At 44.2% G+C, this 17,608-nt stretch overlaps 1 protein-coding gene across 1 annotated transcript in view; it reads left to right on the top strand.

Annotated features, from left to right (window-relative positions):
- Positions 1-943, top strand: part of LOC126188491 (ovochymase-2-like) — a 112,401-nt gene extending 111,458 nt beyond the window's left edge. Inside the window, exon 5 of the mRNA XM_049930095.1 lies at positions 931-943. Within this exon, the coding sequence (XP_049786052.1) occupies positions 931-943 (13 nt within the window). The remainder of the gene's footprint in view (positions 1-930) is intronic.
- The last annotated feature ends 16,665 nt before the right edge of the window (positions 944-17,608 follow it).

The following is a 17,608-nucleotide window of genomic DNA, read 5'->3' as shown; positions in this document are numbered from 1 at the left end:
GCAGTTGAACGGAATGGATGGTGTCTTGAAGGGAGGATATAAGATGAACATCAACAAAAGCAAAACGAGGATAATGGAATGTAGTCGAATTAAGTCGGGTGATGTTGAGGGTATTAGATTAGGAAATGAGACACTTAAAGTAGTAAAGGAGTTTTGCTATTTGGGGAGCAAAATAACTGATGATGGTCGAAGTAGAGAGGATATAAAATGTAGACTGGCAATGGCAAGGAAAGCGTTTCTGAAGAAGAGAAATTTGTTAACATCGAGTATAGATTTAAGTGTCAGGAAGTCATTTCTGAAAGTACTTGTATGGAGTGTAGAAATGTATGGAAGTGAAACATGGACGGTGAATAGTTTGGACAAGAAGAGAATAGAAGCTTTCGAAATGTGATGCTACAGAAGAATGCTGAAGATTAGATGGGTAGATCACATAACTAATGAGGAAGTATTGAATAGGATTGGGGAGAAGAGAAGTTTGTGGCACAACTTGAGCAGAAGAAGGGATCGGTTGGTAGGACATGTTCTGAGGCATCAAGGGATCACCAATTTAGTATTGGAGGGCAGCGTGGAGGGTAAAAATCGTAAGGGGAGACCAAGAGATGAATACACTAAGCAGATTCAAAAGGATGTAGGTTGCAGTAGGTACTGGGAGATGAAGAAGCTTGCACAGGATAGAGTAGCATGGAAAGCTGCATCAAACCAGTCTCAGGACTGAAGACCACAACACAACATGGGCGGAGTTCATATTAGCAATCATTTACTCCATTCACAGTATATTGCATTTACAAAGACGCCAAATATCATTTTTGAACAGAGAGAGACAGTGAGGTAAAGTATTTCAGAAGAAGGAAAAATTACGTTAAAATTTAAGTCTGAAGAAGTATACTGCAATAAAAGGGTTTTAAATATTTTATTACTGTTTTTTTTCAGGCCCAAGAAATGAATAATTTTCCTTTTGATTTAATTTTCAATCTAAATAAATAAAAACATAGAAGCAATGAAGTTCCGCACAAAAGGAAATTGTTACGCCACTTATTTTCTTCCATTTTTCTGGAAAATTATTATGTTTTTAAAACAAGATTAGCTAAAGAAAAAAAGGGAAAAATAGTGGTCTAGGAATAGCGTCTTTGGTTATCAATCAAACGTCCAGGGTCCCAAGTTTGATCCCAGCCACTGCTTAAATTATGGCTAAAAATCATCAGCGAAGACGTTCGAAGAATTCCAGTGTAATGAGTCATTCTCTTTCACCAGCAGCTTCTATAGAAAGGGTTGAGGAGAGGGCAGAGTTTCAAAACAACCTCTTGCCCTTGAACTGGGAAACTGAAACGAAAGGAGGAAGAACCTGCAGTGATCGACGGTGTATGGATGCAAAAGGCAGAGGAACGAAAAACACTCCATTAAAGACGCATGAGGTATATCCACAGAACATGTGGCCTCTAATTGAAAAAATTAGCATTATGATCTCTCCATTGGCAAAAGACTTCGGATTAGTCCGCCCTCCCCCCTGCCAAGAGGGGGCAGGGCGTCACCACAAGAAAAAGATTCATAAACCAACAAAACGTTAACATTCTACGCGTCGGAGCATTAAATATCAAAAGTTTGAACATGGTATGGAAGCTACAAAACCTGAAAAGAGAAATGCAAAGACTCAATATACGAGGGCTATCCACGAAGTACATTACGTTTTCGTTTGTGTCCGTTGGGGACGGGGCTAGCGCGGACATCTTGGTGTCATGGCATTCCGCCGCTCAGTCGGCATCCTGCCGTGCTAGTGAGAGGTTCGTGCTGTACTCCGTTGAGTTGCTGTGACAGTTTGAAATGTCAGCGTTAATTGAAAATGCCGCGAAGTGTGAAGTGCGTGCTGTAATAAGGTTTCTGACTGCAAAAAACTGTACACCGATAGAAATCTATCGGCAGCTTTGTGAAGTGTATGGGGACAACATAATCACTGAAGGTGGAGTGCGTCAATGGGTCATAAAATTTAAAAATGGCCGAACTAACGTTCACGACGAAGAGTGAAGTGGAAGACCCAGCATAGTGACTGCCGAACTTGTCGAAAAAGTCGATGCCGCGGTCCGTGAAAACCGTAATTTCACGATAACGGAACTCTCTATGAGTTTTCCACAAATTTCACGAAGTTTGTTGCACGAAATCATTACCGAAAAGCTTGGTTACCACAGGTTTTGTGCAAGATGGATACCAAAAATCTTGACAGAGATTCACAAAAATCAGCGAATTGCTGCAGCGTTAACGTTTTTGGACGCTTACGAGAAAGATGGCGACTCATTACTCGATCGCATCGTTACTGGTGACGAAACATGGGTTAAGCATGTGAACTGCGAGACAAAATTGCAGTCAATGCAGTGGGAGCACACAAATTCCCCCCAAAAACCCAAGAAATGCATGCAGACAATGTCGGCAAGGAAGCTGATGGCGACTGTCTTTTGGGACAGAAAAGGTGTGATTTTTGTGGATTTCCTGGAAAGAGGCACTACAATAAACTCTCAAAGGTATTGCCAAACTCTGGACAACCTCAAAGAAGAGCAATACAAAACAAGCCCAGGGGAAAGTTGGGCTCAAAGATCTTGCTGATTCACGACAACGCCCGGGCCCACACGGCAAATGCCACTCGTGAAGTTCTCGAATCTTTTAAGTGGGAGTTGTTTCCTCATCCGCCGTACAGTCCCGACCTGGCACCGAGCGACTTCCACTTATTCCCAGCAATGAAGAAGTGGTTGGCTATCCAGCGTTTTGATGACGACGCACAGCTTCAAGAAGAGGTAACCACGTGGTTGAAGGCGCAGGCGGCCGAATTTTACGACGAAGGAATATCCAAGCTCGTCCATCGCTACGATAAGTGCCTTAATTTAAATGGCAACTATGTAGAAAAGTAGTATTTAAGTGTGGCTTTCATCTGTATCTAATAAAAAAAATTTCCAATACTTTATTTATTTTTAATTCCAAAACGTAATGTACTTCGTGGATAGCCCTCGTAGATACATAGGGGGTGCAGTGAAGTGAAAGAGAAGGAGATCGTGATTTCTGGTCAGACAAATACAGGGTAATATTGACAGCAGCAGTATCTCGTACTATGAGGAGAGGACTCACTATGAATAGGAAGGTAAGGCAGAGAGAGAGGTACTGTAAACAATTCCGTGACCGAGTTGTTTTCATCAGAATCAACAACAAACCACCGCCAACAACAACAGCAAAGGTATAGATACTGACGAAACAAGCGGTAGATCAAGAGTTAGAGACACTAGAATAGGCTATTAGCCGTGTAATTTGCTATGTAAAGGGACATAATAATCGGACAAACACGGGAGGGGGGGGGGGGGTTGTAACGTGGTAGCAGGGAAAGAAACAGAAAAACGGTTGAGGGAGAATGTGGGCTTGGTAATAGGAATGAAAGAGGAGAAAGACTAAAAGAGTTCTGCAATGAATTTCAGCTAGTATTACTGAATACATTGTTCAAGAGGCATACTTGGTAAAGGCCCTCAGATACAGAAAGATTCCAGCTGGATTACATTATGGTTAGACAGAAATTTTGAAAGCAGACATTCGATTGCAAGAGGTACTCGGGAGCAGATACAGAGGATCACCACTTAGCAATGATGAAAATGTAGACTGAAGTTGAAGGGAATCATCCGGAAAAATCACTCTTGAAAGAAGTGGAATGCTGAAGTATTGAGCAATAACGAGGTCGCTATGAAGTTGTCTAAGGCTGTAGATATAGCGACAATGAATACCACGGTAGATATTTCAGATGAAAAGAAATGGACATCTCCAGGAATGGGAATCCTAGAAGTTGGCCGGACAAACATAGTGTAGAGGGTATGTTGGATGAGGATGGAAATTGCCAGGATGCGCCGTATTAAAACTCGTCCGAGTTTCCCATGTGATTTATTATTTCTAGCTACAGTGCCGCTGTTCCTCTCAGTTTGCATCACTGGGTGCCACAATGCTGAGGACACCACGTCGTTATCTGCAAAACGGCTTGGTGTGGAATGGCTGCACCAGCGAGCAGTGCAGCACACTGCTGTGTATCGGCCTTGTACGGCCACCAAGTTGTGACGAAGTCAGGATGCACCGGCAGTCGACTCAGTGGTCTTCACTCCTGCCGCCTCAGCGCCCCCACTAGGAGCTGCATGGCAGCCCGTGGCATGCTTCCTCGTCAGCATGGCTAATATCGCAGAGACAACAGGCGCCCACGATCTGGCATCCGAATCTGTGGCCTTTACCTCAGGATGCCTCCGGCGTGTGTTGGGAGCCAACAGGACTGCCCGAAGCAGCACACCATGGCGTGGCCCGCCACTGGCTGGCTGCAGACCCCGTGATGGCCTCAGAGGGTCGAACCAGCGACCTGCTGTGGACTGAAACGCTGGAGCCCCATCTGCTGCTGTGTGTAGCTGGTGCTGTGACACGCCCTGCCGTCCAGGAGAGCTGTCACACTTGAATGCCTTGTTAGTGAACTGGCGCCTATTTATATGCGGTTGTGTGCCTAGTTTTGCTAACGCACTGCTCCAATTCATGTAATCATAACACATGGGTTGGGCCAGTGGGCCCCTTCTGCCTGTAACTTGCACCATGCACACTGCTGCATTTACTCTTTTCATCAGGTCTACAGCCCCCTGGACTCCATTCTACTTTGCAACTGCTGGTAGCGTAACATACTGTCAATAGGCCTGTGCCTGGCTGTAACTTGTGCGCTCAGAAATGTTGCACAGAAGCTAACCTTTTCCCATTTTAAACGGTGGTGCCACTACATTATCCCCCCTTTGGAAGGACTCAGTCCCCGGGTTGACCTCTAACTACTCTTAAACCTGTTTGGCTCAGCACATACTTATGACATATTTACTACAACTATTAGAAAACTTAGATGTGGGCTAGTCCTCTTAAACACATGACATGAGACAAAACGCAAAAACTTCTTACTGGATTACCACTCCACTTAATGCTCGATCAACTCCTTACCTACCCACCTTCCGCCCTCAGTATCCAATCCACTGGGATTTGGACTACCGTTGGTTCCCTCTTGCAACTGACTCTCCACCTGATCAGAATGAAAACAACACACAATAAAGTTAAGGCTCCAATGACACTTGGCACAGATGTGCTCAAAATGATCGTTACTTGTCGTTGCCTTTCCCTATATTGAGCAACATGCTGCACAAGCTGTTTGGCTGATATGCGCCCCTCTTGCTCTAAAATGAACTTGTTTACAGATCTCAACAGACCTGACGCCAGGGTTTGATTTAACAGGGTTAGATTCTGCCTTGGCAAAAACTCTAAAGTTGCTTCTGGCCAGTACAGCTGTGGCTGTGTTGGGAGCCAACAAGACTGTCTGCAGTAGTGCACTGTGGCGTGGCCCGCCATTGGCTGGCTGCAGACCCAACATTGGCCTCAGAGGGTCGAACCAGCAGCCTGCCATGGACTGGAACGCTGGCACTCCATCTGCTGCTGCGTATAGCTTGTGGTGTGACACACCCCGCTGTCCAAGAGAGCTGTCACACTTGAATGCCTTGTTAGTGAACTGACGCCTATTTAAACGCAACTGCGTGCCTCTGTTTTGCTAACACAACACTCAGAGTCATGTACTCATAACATCTGGCTTGGGCCAGAGGGCCCCTTCTGCCTGTAACTTGAGCAATGCACATCACTGCGTTTACTCTTTTCAGCAGGTCTACGACCCTGTGGCCTCCATTCTATTTCGCAACCGCTGGTAACAAAACTTGCTGTCAACAGGACCGTGCCTGGCTTTAACTTGTGCACTTGTGCACTCAGAAATGTTGCACCAAAGCTAACATTTTCTCATCTTAAACGGTGGTGCCGCTACAATAGGTACAATGATGGTAACAGGAAAGAAACCTTGGGTAACGGAAGGAATACTTCAGCTGTTCAATGAAAGATGGAGGTATAAAACTGATGAAGGGAAGGTAGCAATACAGAAATATAGGTCACTTAGAAATGATATAATTAGGAAGTGCAGGTAAGCCAAGCAAAATGGCTACAGGAAAAAATTGAAGAAACAGAAAAATAAATAGTCGACAGAAGGTCTGATTCAGCATATACAAAAGTTAAAAGAACCTCCGGTAAAAAATGAAAAGTAAAGACGACAACATGAAGAGTGGGATGAGAATTCCACAGTTAAACGCAGTGAAGAGAGCAAATAAGTGGAAAGACTGCGCTGAAGGCCTCTGCAAGGGAAAGTACTTGTTTAATAACGCGACAGAAGAAGTAATGGGAATCGGTATGGAAGAGTTTTGGGAGACTTGCAATCAAATAAGGCACAATGGATTGATAACATTGCTCCTCAGTTTCTAAAATCATGCAGGAAACGGCAGCAAAACGACTATTCAGATTGGTTTGTAAAATCTCGAGACTGGAGACATACCGCCAGAGTTTCTGAAAATGTCGTCCACACAATTCCAAAGATAGCAAGGGGAGATAAGTGTGAGAACAGTCAGCTTAACAGCTCATGCATCTGAGTTGATGAATAGAATAACATACGGAAAAATGGAGAATCAAACTGATTATCTGTAAGATGACAATCAGTTTGGCTTCAGGAAAGATAAAGACACAAGATAGACAATTCTGACGTTGTATTTGATAATGGAAGCAAACCTTATGAAAAATCAACAAGATTATAGGATTTTTGGACCTGGAAACTGTCAGACAATGTAAGATGGTATAAGATGCTCGAAATTCTAAGAAAAATAGGTGTCAGGTTTAGGAAAAGAGAGTTTATATCCAATACTCGTATATATAAGAATCACGAGGGAGCAATAAGAATGGAGGACAGAGAAAGTTCTCGGAGTATAGTGGGTGGAAGACAGGGGTCTTTTGCTCCTATTGTTCAATGTATACAAGTATACCGGAGAAGCAGAGACGAAAACAAAAGACAGACTGAAAGTGGTATTAAAATTCACGATGATATATTACCGGTGGTAAAATTTGCAGAGGACATTATCCTTTGTGAGGGGGGGGGGGGGGGGGGGAAGACTGGCAGGACGTCCAGAATGGAATGATGGAATGAATCGTCTAACGAACACACACTATGGCCATAGAGAAAACCGAAGAAAGATGATAATAGCGGAAGTGACATAAGCATAAACTAAAGATCAAATTAGGTGACCACGAAGTCTTCTGAGTAAAATAATACATGATGGAAGAAGCAAGAAGAGGATTAAAAAGCAGACTAGCTCAGGCAAAGAAGGCTTTCCTGGACAAGAAAAGGCCATTGGCATCAAACACGTCTGAGAATATACTTCTGGAGCACGATATTGTTGTTAGTGAATCATGGACTGTGAGAAAACATGAAAAAGAAGAGAATCTAAGTGTTTGAGACGTTGAGCAGTAGAAAGATGTTGAAAATTAAGTGGATTGATAATATAAGGATTGAAAATATGGAAAATATTGACAAGAAAAAGGGACAATATGATAAGACGCGTGTTAAGATATCAGGGAATAACTTTCATGATTCTAGAGGAAGCCATAGAGAGTATAAACCATAAGGGAAGACAGAGACTGAAATACAAGCAACAAATAATTCAGGACGTAACGTGCAAGTGCTACTTTGAGATGAAAAGAATTGCTCAAGAGAGGAATTCATGGCGGGCCACATCAAACCAGTCATAAGACTAATAATAAAAAAAAGTTTCAGATTTAAAGATTGATCCAATCAAGACATAAGAACAGTGATAAAAGCTTTGTGAAGTCTATTGAGAAAGAACTAGAATCATAGGTACAGGAAAACAGTTTTTGTCTTTCACTAAAGATACTAGAGACTGATAGATTGTTATAACCAGAATGTTAATCGGACGACACATCATTAAGTACTACATTTAGTGAGATATTGTTGTGCAGTGTGAACCAGTCATAAGACTAATAATAAAAAAGTTTCAGATTTAAAGATTGATCCAATCAAGACATAAAAACAGTGATAAAAGCTGTGTGAGGTCTATCGAGAAAGAACTAGAATCATAGGTACAGGAAAACGGTTTTTGTCTTTCACTAAAGATACTAGAGACTGTTAGATTGTTATAACCAGAATGTTAATCGGACGACACATCATTAAGTACTACATTTAGTGAGATATTGTTGTGCAGTGTGAACCAGTCATAAGACTAATAATAAAAAAGTTTCAGATTTAAAGATTGATCCAATCAAGACATAAAAACAGTGATAAAAGCTGTGTGAGGTCTATCGAGAAAGAACTAGAATCATAGGTACAGGAAAACCGTTTTTGTCTTTCACTAAAGATACTAGAGAGTGATAGATTTTTATAACCGGAATGTTAATCGGACGACACATCAAATTAGAACAGAAGGTTAATTGTAATATCAATGCTCAGAATATGGATATAATCAACATTGTGTTTCATATTCGGTCCTGCATTCTAACGGTAAAATACACTTCAATAAAAGGAATATTTTAGAGTGTTATTTAAAAATAAAAAATAAAATAAGCATATAATACTTATTAAACTGACAGAATGAAAGTTCTACTCTGCAGCGGAGCGTGCACTGACATGGATCTCCGTGGCCGATTAAAGCTGTATGCCAGACCAAGAGAAGAATTGGGGACTTTCGGCCACGGAAAGCAAAGGTCCCGACTTCGAGTCTCTCTCTGGCACAAAATTTTAAATTTGTCAACAAGTTTTATTAATTTGCAGTTACTAGAACACGATTTAAAATAGGTCTAGGAATCAAGCAAAAGTAACAGTTGGCTTTAAAGCCCAAGAGGCCACTGTCCATGTCACAGCTTTCCAGGAGGCACTGCTCTAGTTATAAGTGAGTTTTTGCGTGTGTGTAAATAGAAATGCGTATGTGGGTGATTATATATGTGTGTGATACCATCACAGGCAGCTTCATTAAGTACTACATTTAGTGAGATATTGTTGTGCAGTGTGAACAGTTATTCGATGTACCTAAAAATTGTGTTTGTTCCAGGAACTGGCTTAAGTGGAATATACCAGATCTACCCTCCCAAGAGCACTTCACCGACGTTCCTGTGATCATTCATCCAACAAAAATTAGTACAGCTCACAGTCCCAGTACGGTTCCCATCTACATTACAGCTGCCACTCACGCTACGGCTCCCAGTCACGCTACGGCTCCCAGTCACGCTATGGCTCCCAGTCAGGCTACGGCTCCCAGTCACAGTGAGACTGAGCAGCATTTCTATCCTGATACGGGGAAGGTTAGTACCAAAGTTCCATTGCCTCATACGCTTCTCCTAGTAGGAGGTATGGCATGAAAAACACCTCTATCAAACTTATTTACCTCTTGATGACATGGAGGAGATGGAGGAAGCTGTGGAAGGAATAGGTTTCAAGGATGTATTGCTCCGCTAATGAAACTAATTTGTCAGCCATAGAAGTTGACATTATTTTTATTCTTTTTATTAAATGAAACAATCAGTGATGAATATGAAGTTGTTTACTGTGAACCCACAAAATATACAATTGTGTTTTACTTTTTATTATTCACCCTTCACGTAATATAAATAGTATTAATGGCCATTTACATGCATAATTAAAGTGTACCTAATAGCTGTAGGTAGTTATTACCTGAGATAATTAGGTGAAGGCCTAGGTAACTCATACTGCCTCCGTACTATGTGTAGCTTGTGGATGTTTTATGGCTATAGCACATTTGCATATAAAACTTCTATAAAATCGTCTTTAAGTTTTACTATACACGGTGTTACAAAAAGGTACGGCCAAACTTTCAGGAAACATTCCTCACACCCAAATAAAGAAAAGATGTTATGTGGACATGTGTCCGGAAACGCTTAATTTCCATGTTAGAGCTCATTTTAGTTTCGTCCACCTACGCTCAATGGAGCACATTATCATGATTTCGTACGGGATACTCTACCTGTGCTGCTAGAACATGTGCCTTTGGTTCATGCGCGATGGAGCTCCTGCACATTCCAGTCAAAGTGTTCGTATGCTTCTCAACAACACATTCGCTGACCGTTGGATTGGTAGAGGCGGACCAATTCCATGGCATCCACGCTCTCCTGACCTCAACCCTCTTGACTTTCATTTATGGGGGCATTTGGAAGCTCTTGTCTACGCAACCCCGGTACCAAGTGTAGAGACCCTTCGTGCTCGTATTGTGGACGGCTGTGATACAATGCTCCATTCTCCAGGGCTGCATCAGCGCATCAGGGATTCCATGCGACGAAGGGTTGATGCATGTATCCTCGCTAACGGAGGACATTTTGAACATTTCCTGTAACAAAGTGTTTGAAGTCACGCTGGTACGTTCTGTTGCTGTGTGTTTCCATTCCATGATTAATGTGATTTGAAGAGAAGTAATAAAATGAGCTCTAACATGGAAAGTAAGCGTTTCCGGACGCATGTCCACATAACATATTTTCTTTCTTTGTGTGTGTGGAATGTTTCCTGAAAGTTTGGCTGTACCTTTTTGTAACACCCTGTATACGCTGAATTTGAAATGTAGCTTCTTGCGGTATTTGGTGACTTTGTCAGCTTTCATTTGATACTTTCTGTGATGTAATGGCTCAAAGTGTTTAATTGTTACTAATTTCTGTCGTCCGGTGTGCCATTCACGATTAAAAACAGTTGTAACTTTCTTAATACTTTATGTAAAGTCATACTTAAAGTTGCAAGAAGCTCGTTTCATCGCCGCAATTTTTATGGTGTAACTGGTTTTTTCATGTCATTTTTGTAAGGGCTACAACGTAGTTTCACTGAAAACACAATATCCATCTCATATTTCGTTTACTATAGTCGCTATTGTTTCTTATTCAACCGTCTCACCCATGCCCATGTGAACCCGCTGGGGAAAATCCCACACTCACTGCTCACTGTGGTTTGGTGGCCAGCCCTGCACGGTTGCTGCATTCGCATTTAATTTTCCCCTCTGGTAATTCACGCTCCACAAACCGACTACTAGTAATGCCACATGCTGGTGGCTCTATAGCTGCGCCATTCGCATGTCTGCGCCAAGCGGCTCTCCCTCTACTCAAGTGGAGGTGACCTGAAGGAAGCACCCCTTACTGTTACACTGCTCAAGCCAAGGGCAGTCACCTATTACAGTTAGCGGGATTCGGCCGTGTAGTGCTGAATGCAGCAGATGCACCTCGTGTGCAGCACCCTTGGTGTAGGGCTGCGCCAAACCCGATATTCCTCTGCCTAATGGCCAAAATTAGTTGTCGTTTTTCCGCATCAAGTGTTTCCAAGGATCTTTCCTACATATACTCCCCACATTATGTGTTGAACTGTGACACTGATGTCGCACAGGACGAAAATAGAAGTGAGGGTAATTTAATGAGGTGATTATCTGTTACGGCAATTTATTTCACTTATTAAAGTTTGATATTCATACGATAAGCTCGTGGGGCAGAAGTGAGTTATTCTCCACACACAACCAGCTCAAATGGGTTGCTAGTTGCGCGTGACGTAAAACGCAGTGATAAACTATAGTTTATTTTTAAAAAGATACAGATCTAATAATTCATAATCTACAATTTATAACAATAATTACAATAACATAAGTAAAATATGTAAATGACATGACATTTACAAGTTGTTCAAAATATACGGTGATGCTCAGATAGTGTGTTTATGAACTGAGTGAAATTCTCTGAATCCGCATGTTGAGATCATAAAGATTGCCAGATCACGAATTATGGCCACCATCTACAGGTCGCATCTAATACAGATGTCACGTGATGTGTTCCAGTAGACCAGGCATGTAACCGATCCAGAAACAGATGATGATAAATTTTCCACGGTAGAGTCTTTGGCTTCTTAAGGGTCCTCTAGAGGGAAAGTGCATCCTCAGTTGGCTAACATTAACATTACAAATAAACGTACGAGGAGCAATCATAAAGTTTTAATTATCACTTGGAAAAAAATAAATCTGTGACCGTAAAACTTGGTGATGATGTTGGTCCTTCTCTACGTATTCACCTTCACTGCGACGCATTTTCCACATCGATGGATGTCATACGAGAGACTTAGGTTGTAGGAATCTACACTATGGTTGTTTAGGAAACGCTCTGTCGTGAAAGTCACCCCGTCGTCATTCTGTAACTGCCTGACATACAGTCTCACGGGGTTTCAGTTCAGTTAGATTCAGTTCATTGCCACGAATTTTTGACCTGTTATCTGGAGACTCTAAACAAGTCGTACGTATTCAATAATCATGATGACATACAATGTTTTATATAATGTACAGGGTGTTTCACGGTTCATGTTACTTACAGGTACTTCTAGAGGTTCTTGAGGGACTTAATAAATCAAGTTTTACATAGGAACCGCTATCCGGAAACGTCATCCAATGATAATACAGAGCGTCAAATTTCCAGGCGCCGGTACCTGTAAATCTATGTATGTACACTCCTGGAAATGGAAAAAAGAACACATTGACACCGGTGTGTCAGACCCACCATACTTGCTCCGGACACTGCGAGAGGGCTGTACAAGCAATGATCACACGCACGGCACAGCGGACACACCAGGAACCGCGGTGTTGGCCGTCGAATGGCGCTAGCTGCGCAGCATTTGTGCACCGCCGCCGTCAGTGTCAGCCAGTTTGCCGTGGCATACGGAGCTCCATCGCAGTCTTTAACAATGGTAGCATGCCGCGACAGCGTGGACGTGAACCGTATGTGCAGTTGACGGACTTTGAGCGAGGGCGTATAGTGGGCATGCGGGAGGCCGGGTGGACGTACCGCCGAATTGCTCAACACGTGGGGCGTGAGGTCTCCACAGTACATCGATGTTGCCGCCAGTGGTCGGCGGAAGGTGCACGTGCCCGTCGACCTGGGACCGGACCGCAGCGACGCACGGATGCACGCCAAGACCGTAGGATCCTACGCAGTGCCGTAGGGGACCGCACCGCCACTTCCCAGCAAATTAGGGACACTGTTGCTCCTGGGGTATCGGCGAGGACCATTCGCAACCGTCTCCATGAAGCTGGGCTACGGTCCCGCACACCGTTAGGCCGTCTTCCGCTCACGCCCCAACATCGTGCAGCCCGCCTCCAGTGGTGTCGCGACAGGCGTGAATGGAGGGACGAATGGAGACGTGTCGTCTTCAGCGATGAGAGTCGCTTCTGCCTTGGTGCCAATGATGGTCGTATGCGTGTTTGGCGCCGTGCAGGTGAGCGCCACAATCAGGACTGCATACGACCGAGGCACACAGGGCCAACACCCGGCATCATGGTGTGGGGAGCGATCTCCTACACTGGCCGTACACCACTGGTGATCGTCGAGGGGACACTGAATAGTGCACGGTACATCCAAACCGTCATCGAACCCATCGTTCTACCATTCCTAGACCGGCAAGGGAACTTGCTGTTCCAACAGGACAATGCACGTCCGCATGTATCCCGTGCCACCCAACGTGCTCTAGAAGGTGTAAGTCAACTACCCTGGCCAGCAAGATCTCCGGATCTGTCCCCCATTGAGCATGTTTGGGACTGGATGAAGCGTCGTCTCACGCGGTCTGCACGTCCAGCACGAACGCTGGTCCAACTGAGGCGCCAGGTGGAAATGGCATGGCAAGCCGTTCCACAGGACTACATCCAGCATCTCTAGGATCGTCTCCATGGGAGAATAGCAGCTTGCATTGCTGCGAAAGGTGGATATACACTGTACTAGTGCCGACATTGTGCATGCTCTGTTGCCTGTGTCTATGTGCCTGTGGTTCTGTCAGTGTGATCATGTGATGTATCTGACCCCAGGAATGTGTCAATAAAGTTTCCCCTTCCTGGGACAATGAATTCACGGTGTTCTTATTTCAATTTCCAGGAGTGTATATAAGGTGACTCCACGACGATGTTACAAACGTTCTAGGATCGTGAAGAAGGATAAGTTTCTTGTACCGGGAACGAACAACTAAACAGTTATAAGCGAAAACCGTTCTGATATATCTGACCGTGGAATGCGCTCCGTCTTCAGGCCACAAGTGCCCCATCGGGACCATCCGACCGCCGTGTCATCCTCGGCTGAGGATGCGGATAGGAGGTTCGTGTGGTCATCACTCCGCTCTCCCGGTCGTTATGATGGTTTTCTTTGACCGGAGCCGCTACTATTCGGTCCAGTAGCTCCTCAATTGACATCACGAGGCTGAGTGCACCCCGAAAAATGGCAATAGCAAATGGCGGGCCGGATGGTCACCCATCCAAGTGCCGGCCACGCACGACGCCGCTTAACTTCGGTGATCTGACGGGAACCGGTGTATCCACTGCGGCAAGGCCGTTGCCTGACTGTGGAATGGATGTACTAGTAGGCCTACTGTTGTTAAGAAGATTGTAGCCTAGGTAAATTTCAGAGGTCGTAGTATGGACCAATACAAGAAAAAATGCATACCTTAAGAGCTATGAGCACTTGTTCAATAGAGATTATGTGGTTCATTGTAGCGAAGTTAAACAACTGCTCAACGCTCCTCAGGTATGCATTTTACAGCCCATGTTTCCTGGACATTTTTCCCTTGTTTTGGCCCGTACTAACACCTCTCAAAGTTGATTACCCTACAATCCAAGCAAAAACAGTGTCATTACACGTATTCCACTGTCAGATGTATCAGAACGCTTATCTCTTATAACTTTCGAATCGTTCGTTTCTGGTACAGGAACCCTGATCTCAAACCCATACATTTATCTTTCTCCTTTACCCTAGAAAGTTCATGACATCGTCGAGGAATCAACTTGTACAAATATACACATCAAAACAAGTTTTGCATCACCCTGGTTCCCAGAACTCCTGAAGATAGACGTTGACTGTGGATATTGTATCGTAGACGCAGTCCCTTTGACTGTTCTGAGATGTCACTAAACCTGCCCAAAGATGTAAACAACCATGCATGAGCAGAGCCTATTAGACGGAGGAGGTCCGACAACCGATCAGTTAGTCATTGCACCAGGAAGGAAGTACACGGCTCGTGTTGTCTACAGTTCAATCATGCCTAGACTGTCAATCCCGCGATTCGATCGCGTCCGCATTGTTACTTTGTGCCAGGAAGGGCTCTCCACAAGGGAAGTGTCCAGGCGTCTCGGAGTGAACCAAATCGATGTAGTTCGGACACGGAGGAGATACAGAGAGACAGGAACTGTTGATTACATACCTCGCTCAGGTCGCCCAAGGACTTACTGCAGTGGATGACCGCTACCTACGATTATGGCTCGGAGGAATCCTGACAGCAACGCCACCATGTTGAATAATGCTTTTCGTGCAGTCACAGGACGTCGTGTTACGACTCAAACTGTGTGAAATAGGCTGCATGATGCGCAACTTCACTCCCGACATCCATGGCGAGGTCCATCTTTGCAACCACGACACCATTCAGCGCGGTACAGATGGGCCCAACAACATGCCGAATGGAGCGCACAGGATTGGTATCACGTTCTCTTCACCGATGAGTGTCGCATATGCCTTCAACCAGACAATCGTCGGAGACGTGTTTGGATGCAACCCGGTTAGGCTGAACGTCTTATACACAATGCCATGCGAGTGGAGCTAGGTGGAGGTTCCCTGTTGTTTTGGGTTGGTATTACGAGTTGCCGACGTACGCAGCTGGTGATCATGGAAGGCGCCGTAACGACTGTACGATACGTGAATGCCATCCTCCGACCGATAGTGCAACCGTATCGGCAGCATACTGGTGAGGCATTCGTCTTCGTGGACGACAATTCGCGCCCCCATCGTGCACATCTTGTGAAACACTTCCTTCAGGATAACGACATCGCTCGACTAGAGTGACCAGCAAGTTCTCCAGACATAAATCCTATCGAATACGCCTGGCATAGATTGAAAAGGGCTGTCTGTGGACGACGTGACCCGCCAACCACTCTGTCTGATCTACGCCGAATCGCCGTTGAGGTGTGGGACAATCTGGACCAACAGTGCCTTGATGAACTTGTGGATAGTATGCCACGACGAATACGGGCATGCATCAATGCAAGAGGACGTGCTACTGGGTATTAGAGGTACCGGTGTTTACAGCAAACTGAACCACCACCTCTGAAGGTCTCGCTATATGATGGTACAACATGCAATGTGTTGTTTTCATGAGCAATAAAAAGGGCAGAAATGATGTTTATGTTGCTCTCCATTCCAACTGCCTGTAGAGGTTCCGGAACTCTCGGAACGGAGGTGATGGAAAATTTTTTCATGTGTGCTCATACATATATGGGCGCCAGTGCCTATAACTTTGATGCTCTGTAGCATCATTGGATGACGTTTCCAGACATGGGCTCGTATGTAAAACTTGATATACTATGTCCCCTCTAAAGCCTCTAGAACTGTGAAACATCCTGTTTATAACAATAAGTTATGTTAACAGCAATCATTGATATTGTTAATGTAGAAATAAAACAGAATATTGAAAACAAGAAACATAAAGTAAAATGAATTAACTAAAGTCCCCAGTGAATAACTTCCAGTTTATGTTACAAGATATGTTACAGGCAGACTCAGAATAACTCGAAGTTTGCTGAGTAGCGACAACTATATAACTATATAACTACACTATTGTACTCCTACATCGCCCTCCCAGATACGAGCATGCTTTAGCAATCCTCGAGTCTGCACATACTCGTGTGGATGACCACAGCATTTTCCTTTCTTTTTATTTTTAATATGTGTGCCTAACATTATTCACAATGGAGGGAACGCTTCTTATGATCTGTTGACGGCATTTTGATATTCAGAGCGTCCACTTGATCTTATAGACCGAAAGTTAAGCAGTTGCCTTTTAGATATTCGATGTGCAATCATATTAACTGTGGTCCACAAGTTTTGGTCACTTCATAGTCTTACTGTCTGCAGTCCCTCTCTACCTGATAAGGAGGCATCTGAAAACGATATGGTCAGCGGAATCTTCCTATCCACTTTAGCAGATTGGTATGTTGCTGCATTCCATTTCATGCAAATGTTTTGGATATGAACCGTGACCTGTTAATAGGTGCACCATACCTCAAGTAAGCACAATGTCGTGCAGTTTGAGCCTGTTCCAGATGCTTGGGAATATGTTGTAAACCCACCTTGCAGTGCTCCTGGTGTCTGAATCAGACTGCCATTCTTCTAACTTCCAGGCTCGCAAATGTGTTTTATCAGTAATATGAGTTCCTGTGATCTCGTACACGCGATGATATTGTTGACGTCTCAACCAATACAGCGCTGCCCTCTAACATACCACGATAACCATCCGACATATCCCGAGAATCACTAGCCATCCGACGACAGGTATAGTGCGAAAGGCACCAGTAAGCCACAGAAGCACAATCTGCTGAATTCGTCACCGTATTGTTTTTCAGCTCCGTATAGTTGAGTCGATGTAAATTAATTCCTAACAGTTGCAGTGGGGTGGGCGCGGCAACTTTGCAGGTCTACCTCAACCAATGAAGTAATGCGGTTTTGTAAACGTCTCTCTAAAAACGCCTCAGCTTTGTCACAACTCCGTAGATGGTTACTGATTTCGTCTGCAGCCGTCAGCACTTTGCAGTTGAAAGCTGACATCAGTGCTATGAACTGTCAGGAATCAGCTTATGCCGTCTTAAGTGTAGTCGGAGGCGATGCATCCAGATGCTGTCAGCGAAGGGCACAATGGCGTTGAAGACAGCTTCGT

Source organism: Schistocerca cancellata, chromosome 5 (assembly GCF_023864275.1).
Source record: "Schistocerca cancellata isolate TAMUIC-IGC-003103 chromosome 5, iqSchCanc2.1, whole genome shotgun sequence".
Classification (NCBI taxonomy): Eukaryota; Metazoa; Arthropoda; class Insecta; order Orthoptera; family Acrididae; genus Schistocerca; species Schistocerca cancellata.
Note: the sequence above shows the minus strand (reverse complement) of the source record. Positions and strands in the feature narration are given on the sequence as shown.